Source organism: Brachyhypopomus gauderio, unplaced genomic scaffold (assembly GCF_052324685.1).
Source record: "Brachyhypopomus gauderio isolate BG-103 unplaced genomic scaffold, BGAUD_0.2 sc34, whole genome shotgun sequence".
Lineage (NCBI taxonomy): Eukaryota > Metazoa > Chordata > Actinopteri > Gymnotiformes > Hypopomidae > Brachyhypopomus > Brachyhypopomus gauderio.
In genome coordinates this window covers 2,780,151-2,792,882 of record NW_027506866.1, presented here as the reverse complement: position 1 = coordinate 2,792,882, position 12,732 = coordinate 2,780,151, and the positions used below count along the sequence as shown (strand labels likewise).

General features: G+C 41.7%; 1 protein-coding gene across 2 annotated transcripts in view; it reads left to right on the top strand.

Annotated features, from left to right (window-relative positions):
- yes1 (YES proto-oncogene 1, Src family tyrosine kinase) overlaps positions 1-3,599 on the top strand; it is a 33,110-nt gene extending 29,511 nt beyond the window's left edge. For both annotated transcript variants that reach the window (XM_076984735.1, XM_076984734.1), the window contains exon 12: positions 1,186-3,599. In XM_076984735.1, coding sequence (XP_076840850.1) covers positions 1,186-1,394 — 209 coding nt within the window. In that variant the 3' untranslated portion in view covers positions 1,395-3,599. The remainder of the gene's footprint in view (positions 1-1,185) is intronic.
- The last annotated feature ends 9,133 nt before the right edge of the window (positions 3,600-12,732 follow it).

Below are 12,732 nucleotides of genomic sequence, written 5' to 3'. Positions count from 1 at the left end.
ACCCTGCAGTTGCACAATCCAAACGAGCGGAGCTGAACACGCAGAATACGCAGCATCTGCCGAGATTATAATGGCTACTAAAAAACTTCAAAAGTATTTCGAAAAAGATAAAGATGAATCAAAGAAAGTAAAGTGCAAGTTATGTCATCAACGTCTTTCATTTCCCACGACAACAACCAACATGGCATACCATTTAAAACGCATACGGTGAAAAAAAAACAGTTCAGCTGTTTGTCGTTTCGGTCGTCTCGGCAAGTAGGCCTATAAACATTTTTTGTTGTTGTTTGCTTTTTAAACCCCGTTACTTGAACCTTTACTTATAATTTTTGCTTTTGTGTGGCGATTAAAAAAATATTTTCAGGCAGGCATATTTTATTTAAAATATTTTTGACATTTTGCACAGTGACTGTCCGACAGTTCGATATGCGCACTGACGGTGACTTTTTTTTTTGTTAATGTTCTCTAACGTTTCATAAAAAAATAAATAAAAGCTGAATAAAACCAACCTACCATGTTTATTCATTTATCTGAGTGTTTTAGGTTTTTACTTTGAAGTGGGGAAAAAAAGTGAATGAGAACGTGATCCAGTTTACGGTTCTCTAGATTAAAAAAAACCTGGTTCGACTATTAGTCGACTAAAGGGAACATCTGACGAGTCAGATTCCACTATGAAAATCCTTAGTTGAATACACTTCTACATAATAAGCTCAAGCATCTTTGTTTTTATACCACAGTTGAAATGGTGAAATAACTTTAGCAAAATACATAATCGATAACTGGTAAGATATAAATATGCCTTCCACACAAAACATAGCTTATCCAGATAAAATGACTGGTAAATAAAAAAAACTTCACTTTTAGATGTGGCTAAACCAACATGCCTTTGTACATGAGGTTTACACTGATATTCAAGAGAGTAACTTAAAGTAATGAGTTGTGTAATTACTCTTGTTAGTGATTGAGAGAAGTGATTAGTAGCTTGTAATGGATCACACTGTTTAACTGCTGCATGTGCAGAACAGGGTAGAGGTTGGCCGGGTTGTGTAGGCCTGCTGGGCCTGTAACTGTGCAACTGGCTTTTGTGTAGGTGTGCAAGGGTGTGTGCTTGCAGCAGGCTTGATTGTGTGTGCATTTATGTTGAGCACGTCTCCAACAGAAATCTGTGTGTGTTGCCCGTTTGTCCAGGTATGGTGAACAGGGAGGTGCTTGAGCAGGTGGAGCGTGGCTACAGGATGCCGTGTCCGCAGGGCTGCCCCGACTCGCTGCACGACCTGATGCTCCTGTGCTGGAAGAAGGAGGCTGACGAGCGCCCCACCTTCGAGTACATCCAGTCCTTCCTGGAGGACTACTTCACCGCCACGGAGCCACAGTACCAGCCTGGAGACAACCTGTAGAGCAGTTCACCCGCCGCTGGCCACGTCCCAAACCACCGCACTGCTTCCCACCCTGCACTCTCTCTGCACACTTGTTCCCCATGGAACTTCTCTTTTTTTAACTCCTTTATGTTTGCTACAGTACAAAAGGTACTTTAGGGCCTTTTGATTTACAACCTTGGTAGCCTATCTCAAACTGGGGGTACGTGTGTAGGGAAGTTTGTTAAGGGAGTATGCTTGTCGGTTCATATCAGTGGGGAAAGAGTTCAGTGCTGATGGATGGTTCACAGTTGCACAAATAGTTTTCTGTTTTCTTTTTCTTGGTCTTTTGTTTTGCCCTCTGCCTTATTTTTAGTTTTTTACCCAAACAATAAGTAGTTCTGATTTTCAGATCAAAACTTTAATCGTGTTGATTTTATTGCCTTTGATTTTGTTTCAGTTCCATTTGTTTATTTGTTTGTCTTTTAAAACTAGTGTCAAATGTTTGTTTAAAGTGACCAATAACTGTGGTTGAAAAATGATTTGCATAAGACTGTCAGCTATGCTGCCAATCAGAGCAACAGCAAGAGAGCGAGAGAGCGAGGATATTTGTGCTGGTGAATGTGTGTGTGTGGAGTGAGCAGAGATTATACGGAGAACAGAGCTTGATTTTGTAAGTTAAACTAGTGGGAAAGATATGTGGGTATGATTTGTCAGTGTCAATGGCTTAGACCATAAAATCATGATTTTGATGTACTGATTTCATTCTTTTTTTATTTTATTTTATTTTTTACGTTTTGGTGATTTGATACATCATGAGCACAGAATTGCTATTCATGAGCTATTCATGATCATGATTCATATTCATGAATCTACTGTGTGCCAGCAAACAAATAGCCCTAAGTTCAGCTAACTGCAAATTTTGTGAAAGCATATTTATAATAGGAGCAGTGTGTGTTCTTTCAAGTCTTTGAAACACTGCAATTAAACAATGTGGATAATGCCTCTATTGGAAATCATTTTAAGTTCAACTTTTTGTAAAGACATATCAATAGATATTCTTTACATCTTCACATCTTCACACTACATTAAAAATGTCTGGTTTCATAAGCCATTGATCCATCCTGTTTTGTGACAGTAAAATTTAGAACTGTTAGCCACTCGTTTCAAGCAGAAATGTGGTCCCTGTGTTTCATATTGGAAGAGAACCACGGCTGCATCATGGAGATACGTTTGTAAACAGACCAATACTGTATCTTTGAAACTCCCTTGCTTAACCACCTTCTCAGCTTTTTGATGCTGTACCAATTTTCTGGAACACTGTTGCCCTCTGCTGTTTGAAATTGGTATAGTAATGCGCTGTGATTCTCTGGGGGCAGATGTGCTCTGGCATACACACTGTGACATACTGACATCCAGGAGTTTGGCCCAGAGCTGATCCGACGTTACTGTTGTCACAAAGGGTTTTACTTCCAATCCAACAGCAGCAGGAGCTTTAACAACCTTTATTTGATGTTTTCCTTCCATGGTGTAAAATAAATGAGATACCAAGCCTGGTTATGGATCTGTAAATGGTAATTAGTAGGTGCTTTAAACACAAGATAATGGTAGTTTATTAACAGTTGATAACAGTTTTTACCTCAACAGTTTTATGGAGCGATACAAATGGTATATGTGGTTGTATGGTGTCAGTAATTGTTTAATTTGGTCTTTGCGTTAGTTTGCACTTGATATAAGTCAAACACTAATACTGTGTGAAAGGAAGGTAAAGATGAGTTTATTTGTTTAAATATCCACTCATTTGGTATGGAGAGAGGCCGCGGTTTTATTGTGTATTAAGTTCGTTTTGCCCCAGGGTTAAGAGTTTTCTTCTTTGTCACCAGAATGCCGCCCCTTTTCACACCATCACCCCTCCCCCGCTTGTCCCCTGTGAGCTTTGGGGTTTTAAAAGGGCTATGGACAAGTTTGTGATAAATCTCTCTTTTGTTCTTTGAAAGAAGAGAACTGGACAAGGCCTTTGCTGCAGGCGTGAACCAGAGTGGAGGAGGTGTGTGACGACGGGGTGGCCACAAATGACTAGTCTGAAGAATTTGTACAGTGAAAAATAAAGTTTTACGTAATGCTTTTAACATGCCTCTGCCTCCATGCTCATTGACCTCCTATGCTCATGTTGATCTTGTTGTTATGATTCAAATATAATTCATACATTCTTGAGTTGCTCAAATAAAACCCCAGAATCTCCAGTTATGTAACACTTGGGATGAGTGGGTGTTTTGGGAAATCAGCCCTTGAGGACACAGACCTCCCTCAAGGAGGTTTCCATATCTGATGCGTCTGTTCCTATGCAGCTATGTAACACACGTGATACTCCTACTGATCTCAGCCTTACCTTGTCCTCTGCTTGTGCAGGCCAAGCGTACCATGAGCTACACAGAGTGGATCACAGCAGGAACTTTGATTCCTGGTATGCCCAAGAGGTTCATCTTCACCTTAGTGTTTGGTGCTGGACCATCCGGACTTCCTCCATATGGAGGATACTACAAGAGGTTAAAGGCTAAAGAAGCTCTGGCTATTCGCAGAGTCCTGTGGAGACGCACACAATCTAAGCTTGAGGTCTAGTGTGAAGTTTCCGCCATCAGTGATGGTTTGAGGAGCCATGTCATCTTCTGGTGTAGGTCCACTGTGTTATATCAAGACCAAAGTCAACGCAGCCGTCTACCAGGACATTTTAGAACAATTCATGCTTCCCTCTGCTGACAAACATTTTGGAGATGGAAATTTCATTTTCCAGCAGGACTTAGCACCTGTCCACACTGCCAAACGTACCAATACCTGCTTTAATAACCACAGTATTACCGTGCTTGATTGGCCAGCAAACTCACCTGTCATAGCCCCATAGAGAATCATTGGAGTATTGTCAAGAGCAGTGGGGAACCATCAGGGCCCTCTATGCCCTCTATGCCCTATATTACAAAAATATAAGCAAATAAATTATTCAACCGTAGTCTATTCAATCTGTGTTGGAAGGTGAGGGGTTAAGTGGAAGCCTGTGAGCCTGTGTCTCCCCCTATCAGCACTGTGATGCCCGCGGTTCGTTTACAGAGGGCCTGGCAGTTATAATTCAGCGCAATACCAGTTTCAAATGACAGTAAAATTAGTGGGCGGGCTTAACTGTATGATAATTACCGCCCACTGTGGCAACGCTAGCTGTCATTAGCGTACCACCGCTAGCTAGTTTCGATTCATTCCTTTGATGTCCTCGTGCGTGTTGTTTACATATTCCGCTCCCGAGGAACACGGAGCTGTGAACCTTATTTTGTTGGAACCTTATTTTGCTTAAGTTATCTAGTACAGATGTTATTGTTTATTGCGTTTTTAAAGCTGTACTGTCGACTCCGTTTTTTATTTATTGCAGTTAATTAGGAAAGGAAACAATTTTTTTTGGGGGGGAGCGGGCTCAGGTTAAATGGTCACGGTTCACTACTGGTCAAGAGGAAGATGAGACACACCAGATCCAACAATGCAGACTGAAGGTGCTATCAAAGCAACCTGGGCTTCCATAACACCTCAGCAGTGCCACAGGCTGACGCCTCCATGCCGCATTGATGCAGTAATTCGTCCAAAAGGAGCCCCATCCAAGTTTTGAGTGCATTTACTGTACATACTTCTCAGTAAGCCAACATTTTTTAATTAAAAATAATTTTTTCAGCGGTCTTGTATAATCTAGATTTTTGAGATAATGACTTGGTTTTCTTTGACTGTAAGCCATAATCATCATAATCATTAACAGAAACAAACACTTGAAATGCACTCACCAGCCACTTCATTAGGTACACCTCGCTAGTACTGGGTTGGACCCCTTTTCGCCTTCAGAACTACCTTAATCCTTCGTGGCAGATTCAACAAGTTACTGCAAACATTCCTCAGAGAGTCTGGTCCATATTGACATGATAGCATCACACAGTTACTGCAGATTTGTCAGCTGCACATCCATGATGTGAATCTCCCGTTCCACCACATCCCAAAGGTGTTCTATTGGATTGAGATCTGGTGACTGTGGAGGCCATTTGAGGACAGTGAACTCATCGTTGTATTCAAGAAACAAGTCTGAGATGATTCCTGCATTACCCTGCTGGAAGTAGCCATGGTACACTGTGGTCATAAAGGGATGAACATGGTCAGAAACAATACTCAGGTAAGCTGTGGCATTGACACAATGCTCAGTTGGTACTAATGGGCCCAAAGTGTGAAAGGAAAATATCCCCCACACCATTGCACTACCACCATCCAACCTGAACCGTTTATACAAGGCAGGAAGGATCCATGCTTTCATGTTGTTGATGCCAAATTCTGACCCTACTATCACAATGTCGCAACAGAAATCGAGACTCATTAGACCAGGCAACGTTTTTCCAATCTTCTATTGTCCAATTTTGGTGAGCCTGTGTGAATTGTGGCCTCAGTTTCGTGTTCTTAGCTGACAGGAGTGGCACCCCATGTGTTATTCTGCTATTGTAAACCATCCACCTCAAGGTTTGACGTGTTGTGTGTTCAGAGATGCTCTTCTACATGCCTCGGTTGTAACAACTCGTTATTTGAGTTATTGTTGCCGTTCTATCAGCTCAACCCAGTCTGGCCATTCTCCTCTGACCTCTGGCATCAACAAGGCATTTGCGCCCACAGAACTGCTGCTCACTGGATATTTTCTCTTTTTCGGACGATTCTCTGTAAACCTTAGAGATGGTTGTGTGTGAAAATCCCAGTAGATCAGCAGTTTCTGAAATACTCAGACCAGCCTGTCTGGCGCCAACAACCACACCACGTTCAAAGTCACTTAAATCACCTTTCTTCCCCATTCTGATACTCGGTTTGAACTGCAGCAGATCGTCTTGGCCAGGTCTACATGACTAAATGCATTGAGTTGCTGCCATGTGATTGGCTGATTCGACACTTGCGTTAATGAGCAGTTGGACATGTGTACCTAATAAAGTAGCCAGTGCAGATCATGCTGTCAAGAATCTATATAACATATGTGTTTCACTTTTTGTATTGAATTACTGATATTAATGAGATATTTTTTGATGATATTTAGTTTATTGAGATGGACCTGTAAGCCTCTACATTGATTTCTTTTTTATCTTTTTACATTTTTTAATAATGCTGTTATTTGAGGGTAACAGTTCCTTCATACCAAGAGCAAACATTTAAACATTTAAAGTACTTAATGAATACAAATAATTTAAGTATGTTAAATTACCAGAAAGCAAGATTCCTCGGTTGACTTCACAGATGCTGACTGCAACATCTCTGCCCAGGTTCCTGGTCTAAAGGAATTTGGGGAACAGTTATTTTTCTGAAACTATTCCAAATCTTAGCTTCAGCATGTCCAAAATGTGTAAAACCACATTTTGTGCGTGTAAAATTATTTTAACAGGTTTGTGTGTGTTTATCTCTGAATCCAATGAAGACTCACATAGTTAAATGCCTGAGTGAGCACAGCAGTAAGTGCCTCATGCACCTCAAGGCAAAGTGTGGCTCCAGACACCTCAGACACTCTGATCCTCACACACTCGCAGACACCTCAGACACTCTGATCCTCACACACTCGCAGACACCTCAGACACTCTGATCCTCACACACTCCCACCCTGAGCCTGACCTACAGGCTCCACTTTGAATGTACTACTATACAACCACCAAGGCCTCTTTATGGACATTGTGGCCAAGTGGCCTGGGAGTACTCAAGACTCCTTCATCTGGACCAATTCTGGAGTGTGTCAGATGGCTAGGGACGGTGCATTTGATGGTGGACATGTCCTAGCCGACAGTGGGTATCCACTACGAAGCTATATACTCATGCCTGTATCAAATCCCCAGATTGAGGCTGAGGAGAGATACAACATGGCACACAGCAAAACACGATGTGTGATCGAGAGAACTTTGGGCATTTGGAAAATGTGTTTTCAGTGCCTCCATAAATCAGGTGGGCTTCGAGTTTCTCCAGAACACAGCTGTGCTGTAATTGTTGTATGTGCTATTCTGCACAACATTACAGTGCAAGCTGTCATACACCTTCAAGAAGAGGAAGATGAGGAAACAGAAGAAAGAAATGTTCTGGTAAAGTTACCAGGAGAAAGGACACGACTTTACCAGGCCTGGACCACCAAAGGCAAAAAAGGAATGCTGTTGCCAAGATATATAAAGTATTTAACTTTTTGGTGTAAGTATTTAAGGGATCTGTGTGTGTTAGATTTGTTATAAACATACACTGAGGCATTTATTGTGGTGCAAGTTTTACTTTACTTATTTTTCAAGTAATGTGCAAATAAATTAATGAAAAGGTCTTCCATCTTCTGTGAAAACTACCCAGTGTCTGTACTATGTTATGACCCTGTCTTTTTATGTGTTTGGGTGAAGCAATTCTGTTACAGGGAGTCCGGTCCATGTTCCACTCCAGGAATCCCTGATGTCCCTGGGAACATGAAGTCTCCGCCCTCGGCTTCCTGGGATAAAAGGAGGAAACAGGACAATCCCTGGTTGTGATTCAGCTTTGCCGAACTTGTTAGATTTTGTGAAATTTGAGATATTGATATACTGTGTATGACCTTGTGGATTTGTATTTTGGATTTGGATTTTGCGTGCCCCTTGAATACTAATTGTATAGAGTTGTATATATAGATAAATATATGTATATTGGTGGTTTGTGTGTGCACACGGTGAGTAGGAAGTGGCTGCCATTTTGTTTGGGTTGTGGGTTTGTATCTGTTTTGTATATAGGGAGTCAGAGTAGTGTTGTCCTTTGTTTCACCCTGTTAGTATAGTTATGTCTGTTTCTTTCTAGTATGGTTTTGTTAGTTGTTTTGGCCTGGGTCACTTCTGACGTTTGTACCAGTGTGCACTTTGTCTTGTAAATATATTGTTTGTGAACATTTGTAAATACACCATACTTTATATTTATTGGAACCTCTGTCATCCGTATTCCACCCCTTCACACCCCTGTTACGGCCTAGAGCCTAGATAGGTCGTAACAACTAGTACTGGGATCTGGAAGGAAAATTATAAATGTCAGTGCCACAAAATGAATTATTTTATGGTTTAGTGAAAATTCAGTATATTCACATTTACTATTGTTAAGTATCTCCCCTGGCAGCCTTTCCTGTTCCAGAGCGATGAGGTCCACACTGCACCCACAGGTATTTTGTGGTGTGTTCCAGGTGGATCTCTCTGAGCACAGGAAGGCCCTGGAGATGCCTCAGGACTGCTGCTACGTGAAGGTTGTCCTGGGTATGTAGGTTCAGGGTAGATGGAAACTCACCCAGAGACACATTATACCCCCTGGTATCCCTTCAGTACCAGTGGGGCCCAGTGTCTCCAGTGCATTTTCCTCAGTAAGGGCACTTGTGGACATTTGGACTTCACCAGTCTTAGCCCTTTCCTTTCTGAGTGCTGAGAAGTCATGCCACTTTTTCCTTACCTCTACACCCGATCTCTTAATGCCACTATATGCACTGATATTCTTGGCAATATCATCACCATTATTGTTTTTTCTCAACTCGAGCTTTTGAAAATAGTATAGGCCTACTTTTGTTAATTGTGTAGGGACTTGAATATTTCCGCATGACAATGATTGAGCCGCGGCCATTTTTCTCCGGTCGCGCTGTCTAAGCGAAATCAGTCATCGCAAGCGCGCGGTAAAAAAAATTGCTGTTTTCATCGGTTTGTAGGAGCTTCTTCCCAGAGTTTTGATAATATGACATAATTGAATGTCCACTTTCTCTCATTCCTTTAGAAGAATTCTCATTTTGCGCTCCTGTTTCTTTTTGAGCCTGCTTGAATTTTAACTTCGCGTTTGGACCGTTCAAAAACATTGTGGGACTGTTCAAAAGATATTAATAGATATGTGGACCGTTACATTATATTCTTGATTATTGTTTCCTGAAGTTTTATCCCAGTCTGTACAGTATAAGGTAGTTTTTTTAAGGCTCCCAAGACAACGTGTTGGTCCGATGAACCATGATGACGCCGGGCACGGACTAGCTACATGCTAAAACTAGCCAGGGTTGCCAGGTCCTACAAAAATATCCCGCACAAAGTCAGTGTAAAACCTGCCCTTCAGCAGCCTAAACTAGCCCAAAGCCCAAAGTTATTGACGGGGAGGGGGATGGCGAGTATTTAAAATGGAGACAAATTAAGTATTATATCGCCATCGATTCTTAGTGTTGACTTGTAACTCCCGCGGTAGCCCAGCTCAAAAGTAGCCCAAAAAACCGCACCCCGCGACCCCAGAATTTTTACCCGCGGCTGGATTTTCAAACAAGCCCAATTTGGCGTGAAAACCGCGAACCTGGCAATGGCCACATGCTAAAACTAGCACACATTTCTTGATCACAAGATTTCCTTTTGTTTTAGGTTAATTGCATTAAAAAAATAGGGCCGATTTAAATGTGAATATCTTTGGACTGGCTTGATCAAATTTGACAATTGAGGCATCTTTTTTTAGTTATATTGTGCTGCATCTAATAAAACTATTTTAAATGTGATTAAATAATTTTGAAAAAAATGTCCAAGTCCCTAAATTGTGTGCCCTATTTATAGCCTTGATCTACAATCGGTCAGAATTGCAAAGGTAAGAGTTTGAGAGTTCTTTTAATTTTTTTCTTATACTTGAAATTTCAACACTTATTAGTTGTTAGTTTTTATGATTGGCAAAATTACAATGATACTTTTGTTATAATAATGAAAACATGTATGCAGTGGCGGACTTAGCAATTTGGGGGCTCTAGGCGAATTTAGCTAGGGGGCCCATTAACGTTAATATGCGAGAAATAAAGCCTGGTTTATACTTGACGCAGCGCGAGGGTCCGCGCAGCGAAAATGACGTAATCGCTGTGGCTCCGTCCGTGCACGAGGGCACCTCTCGAATTTTGTAACTTCACGCGCGGCGCGCCTCAGCGCAATGAACAAACTCATGTTTGCTGGGCTCATACACCTTTACAAGGTGGAATTAAAGCACTTGTACGTCACTTTCAAGGTCCAGTTCAATATTTCTCAGCATGAAAAACTTAAATGTTAAATATTTATACATATACTCGAAATGATTAGAAAGAATTCGCTTTTAATCACATTATTTAATGGTGGTTTATTTTCAAAACGCCCAATCTTAACGTCTTCACGTTCTCTCATGTTTCGTCCTGGAATTACAAGAGGCTCGTATTTGTTAACGTAATACAAGAGAACTGTTCAGTCAGACAGCTATTTGTTGTGAAACGAAGTAGTTACAATTTCAAGCATTTTCAAGTACTTTAACCTAAATTCCAGCACATTCAAACCTGAAACACAAAGCAACATTAAAATTGGTCAGGTAAATGTTCATTCCCCTGTTTTGAGGGGTGTTTCTTTATACTACCACATATCGTTTCGGAGAACACTGCACGCGAAAAGTATAAACCAGGGGTGGCCAACCCGTCATATACCAAGATCCACTTTTCTTACTGTGTTACGGCAAAGAGCCACATCGTACATGGGCGAGTGTAATCTGTTGACTGTCTTCTTAGCTGTGAAGACAGTCAAATGCGTGTTTTCCACTACGCCGGTTTAAAAAGTATTAGCGGCTCGCTAGGCTTGTAAACTAACAGCGCACCACGAAAATGTAGCAGTGTGTCGCCCCGTTTGTGCAGGTGAGCCCGCGGACCGGCTGGGGAGCCGCATGAAACCAGGCAAAGAGCCGCGGGTTGGCCACCCCTGGTATAAACGCTTCCAATGTGCGACGCGCTACGGTCACTCGCGAAAGTAGAAACCAGGCTTAAGTTAGCTAGTCAGGGGGCCCCTACAGTGGGCTGCAGTGGGAGGGGCCCAAGGCAATTGCCTAGGAACGCCTTTATGCAAAGACCGCCTCTGCATGTATGTAAATTGGTGGTTCGGTTTTGGACTAGCTGAGCTTTTCCAGTGCAGATGCAGAGGCGGAGATCTATAGAACTATTTAGAACTCGTTCATAAAGTGGGAGACTAAGAAACAGTCGTAAATTTGACCTTCTTAAAGTTATGTCGTCCTAACGTTCGTAAATCTCTAAGATCGTTCGTTATCGGGAAACTCACCCCTGTTCTGTCTTGTCCAGCGTTTTAACCACGTCTTTAGCTAGCTCTGCTGCCATCTTGAGGCATAGAGCATTACATCTCTAATTCACTTTACCAAATACATGTGCATCTAAAAATGTACATCATAAAGTTCATTATTGTTCAGAATTTAAGTAACTAAATTAAGTAAAACCGCCATGTATGTTATATTCAATACATATAATGTAACATATTTGAAGCCTCTTGATATGGCTTACAGTCTCAAGATATACAATCTTAAGTTGTTAGAATATCTCATATTGAGTTTGAGTAAATTACTATTCAAAGTCAACACAGTGTATACTCTTTGTCAGAGGTGTCAATTCCAGCTTCAGAAAGTAAATGTCCTCCACCAGGATTTTGCTCAGGCTTCCTGGATTGTGATGATTCCACTAATTAGAAAATCTAGCAAGCTTGAGCAAAATCCTAGTGAGGACTTTTACTTTCTGAACCTGGAATTGACACCTCTGCTCTTTGTCTAGTTCAGCACATGCAGCCTCCAGCAACTGATTACCTCCAGCAACTTATTTCCTATAATGAACCTCCACGTCCACTAAGATCACAGGGTGCTGGCCTTTTATTAGTTCCACAAATTAATAAGGTAACAGCAGGGGGAAGAGCTTTTTCTTGAAATAACCTTCCAGAATGCGTCCGGGACTCTGACACAGTCACATTCTTTAAGTCTAGGTTGAAAACCCACTTATTAAGTTTAGCGTTTGATAATTAATATCCCCCCTTAGATAAAGGTACAGATCCAGGAGTTCATAGACGAAGGGTTTTATCGTAGACTGGGGCGCTGGTGCTGTCGTGCTGTCACTGCTCGTGGTCACTCAAGTTTGTTGACAGTGCAGTGGATGGATGCCATTGTCTCAGAATGCTCCCAAGACTGTGTTACCTTCTGGTTCTGCCTTTTAGCTAGGCTATAATCATTTAATGCCGGAGTTGCTGCCACACTCCAGAAATTTTTTTAATTCCTCTGTCCCAAACATAATCCCATACAGAGCTAATTGTCCCCTGCTTTTCTCCCCTACTATGGCTGTATCTCCACTACTATTACTGACCATCAAAAAGTCCCACATATGATCCCATACAGAGCAAATTTTCCCTGTTTTCTTTTTCCATATGACTGCCCGCCTACCTGCGAAATACTGAGATGAGGAGAGACGAGCCTTTCCCGAGATCCATCCTGGGCCGGCCACCTCCTGCCTAACCAGATATGATGGAGGATCAACCCACTGCCCTGACTAACCAGATATGATGGAGGATCA